Raw genomic sequence first — 2,940 nt, forward strand, 5'->3', positions numbered from 1 at the left:
TGACATGTCAACCGGCTGAGGGCTGAGTGCATCAGTAGGAGAGCTGAATAATTACCTCCCGGTTCACAGGGGATGCATGCCATGCTACATCAAGTACTGCGTGCTATGCTACATGAAGAGGAACACCATCCATTCCCCCGAAAGAGGAACACCACCCACATCATCAGTATTTGAGGTACGCATGGTCGCATCAAGTGTAGGTTCTTGCGGATCCTAGAGGGATCTGATGTTGTTTTGCGCGCACACAAGGTTGTCGTGTCGATGTAATTGAAAATATAAAATGCATCCTTTTCATTACTGCAGAAACATGGAAAACATTATGAAGTACCTTAAAACAGGAAATACATTTGGAATCCATGCAAATTTTCATTTACATGATTTTTATTCGCTTTGTACTGTGGATGTGCAAATGTTACAATGCCTTCCAAATATAAAAGGTTGTCATGACAGTCTTGCAAGGGTACTGTCAAACATATGTGCCGTGGAATGAAGATGGGACAGCCCTGCAAAATTGGGAAGCAAATAAGAACAATACTTCTGGAGGTCACAACAGTTTAAAAGATCAAGCAAAGTGACGCTAACCGGAAGGAAGGAAACTGAAATTTTGAATCCCAACACCCAAAGTGTATTATCAAGAGATAGGAAACAAAGGGGGCAACCCGGAGCAAGAGATAGGACACAAATTGAAAAAAAAAAAGCCTAAATTACCACAGAGCAACTAAAAGGAAAGAAAACAATAGGTCCACACTGCGCACCAATCTAATTCATTTAAAGAATACATTAAAAGAAACCTCTCACAAGAAATTCAAGCACCAGTGAGAAAAGTATTCATATGATTTGCTTATCTTGAAAAAGAAACCAAATTTTCCAGTTTGAAATAAAAATGCTATTATCATGTACACTATATTGTTCTAATTCAGATACGAGAGATAGGTAAGTTTATGCACAATGAATGCTGAAACTTTCACGATATCTATACAAGAAGAAACACAGACAGGGTACAGGCGTACAGCTAACAAAACAATGAAGAATTTCACCTGCAGAAAGACGTTTGACTCATTTGGTTCTCTTGTAGAGTTTATAGGTATATCATAATAAAAAATGAACACAATATCATGATAAAATTATTACCAAACATCAAGGGTTGTACGAAAGGAGCCTCAAGAATTCTACCTATCATGACATTTGCGGGTCTCCTAGCAGGTTGCTTGTAAAAAGTTACTGATGTAGGTTTGTGCAAGACTTTCTCCAAGCTTTACTTGTGCTTCAGTGGTAAGATGCAGATTATCTTCGTTCAAGGGCAGACCAATTGCATCCACAGTTACAACATTCAGCAAGTTAATGCTAAGCTGAGCCTCCCTCACTTTTTCAATGTTCCTTTTATTCCCAGATGCGAGAGCAACCTGTTTTAGTGCATACATAATCATGAGAGAAATGGTAATCTTCATAGCAAATAATATCACAGAAATGAAAATATGATCACTTGGCAAAGCAACCAGCATTTTTGTAAGAAAGAGTGAAATCAATTAGTGAAAGATTTAAGGTGTTAGATAAGAATATATTATTTAAGTAGTTTTAGAATCAACCATTCTTTTTACTTGAGGATATAAAATTGGTGAAATAAAATACACACGTTTTCATGTCTTGAATCACATCTTCTGGTTTATTTTCGTGAACCAATAACATCAATTTAAACTAATCTGATCAGTAGGGAAATGAAAATAGAAGTTAGTTTGGATATACTTATGATGTTAAAATACCTGATTGTAAATCCAAAAAAAATTACAATTATGCATATTCATGGCTTGAGAAAGTAAGCAATTACTACACAGCTGCCTGCCTGTACGTTTTTCAAACTGAAACAAGACAAACAATTGTATGCTTCCTTGTCATCCATCTACAACCAATGTGCATTCACAACTCCATCTTTTATTTTTTAAATTCTGATTCTTTTTGCTTATATAGTGGTCTATTTTTCATATTATGCCAATAACCAGACTGTGCCACGGTGTCAGGTCCGAGTGAGTCAAACCGTGCCATGTCATGACTGAATCCACGTAACCCAGGATAAGGAACTAAAACTATACAGTTTTAGAGTTGAAGGAATAGGTTTTCCTGGAATTATAGTTGAGGGACCAAAATTATACTTTTCACTGGCTGCAACAACCTCCATAAGAGATTAGGCTAGACGTGTATTGTTCATCTCGATTGGCTTCACAGCTGGTGTTTGGCCAAGGTGTCCCGCTTCTTGCATTATGCTTGCTTCTCCTCGTAATATAAACATGTGCAAATATTGTTTACGCATGTCTCAAACTTGTTCCAAGAACGGGTATCTTAATCGTATAAGTAGAGCCACTTACTTGGCCTAATGCTGCATACAGAACACCATGTATGAATTTTAATCATATATAACTAAATAGTTAATCCTCACTAACCTATTTATCTCCACATGCACACATGCCACCATGCATGAAAAAGACCCACCTCAATAATTAATACACTAAATCATATATTCATATTCCATACAACAAATCCATCAAAATACATTGCTATAATTTCCCGTAGCAAATGTGTGGGGTATCATCTAGTTAATTAAGTCTGTGTCTGCTGTGTCTGCCCATCAGAAAAAAAAGGAATCATGCTGCATTACTCATGCAGGACTGTAATTAAGTATTCCTAAAAATTTCGCATATGATTGCTCTCTCTGTTCAGAAACATAGGACACATTTTGACTCTTCAACTACAGCGTTGAACAAAAGTTAGTTCATTAATAAAGTTTGTATTCAAAAGTATTTTGTTATGGTTGCTATTTTGTAGTACTAGTGAACAAAACATTGAGCAAAAATTATGGTGAAGTTTGAGCATAGACAATCAAATTTTCTGAATGGAAACAGTAATACTTCATCTTCACGTGCATTGAACAATAGTTATCTGCCCGAG

At 36.3% G+C, this 2,940-nt stretch overlaps 1 protein-coding gene across 1 annotated transcript in view; it reads right to left on the reverse strand.

The window, feature by feature from the left end:
- Positions 1–267: 267 nt before the first annotated feature.
- Positions 268–2,940, reverse strand: part of LOC119363957 (probable carbohydrate esterase At4g34215) — a 5,227-nt gene continuing 2,554 nt past the window's right edge. The window contains exons 2-3 of the mRNA XM_037629333.1: positions 1,174–1,403; positions 268–503 (exon numbers count right to left, since the gene is read on the reverse strand). Coding sequence (XP_037485230.1) covers positions 1,197–1,403 — 207 coding nt within the window. The 3' untranslated portion in view covers positions 268–503; positions 1,174–1,196. The remainder of the gene's footprint in view (positions 504–1,173; positions 1,404–2,940) is intronic.

This window comes from Triticum dicoccoides, chromosome 2B (genome assembly GCF_002162155.2).
Source record: "Triticum dicoccoides isolate Atlit2015 ecotype Zavitan chromosome 2B, WEW_v2.0, whole genome shotgun sequence".
In the NCBI taxonomy this organism is placed as follows: domain Eukaryota; kingdom Viridiplantae; phylum Streptophyta; class Magnoliopsida; order Poales; family Poaceae; genus Triticum; species Triticum dicoccoides.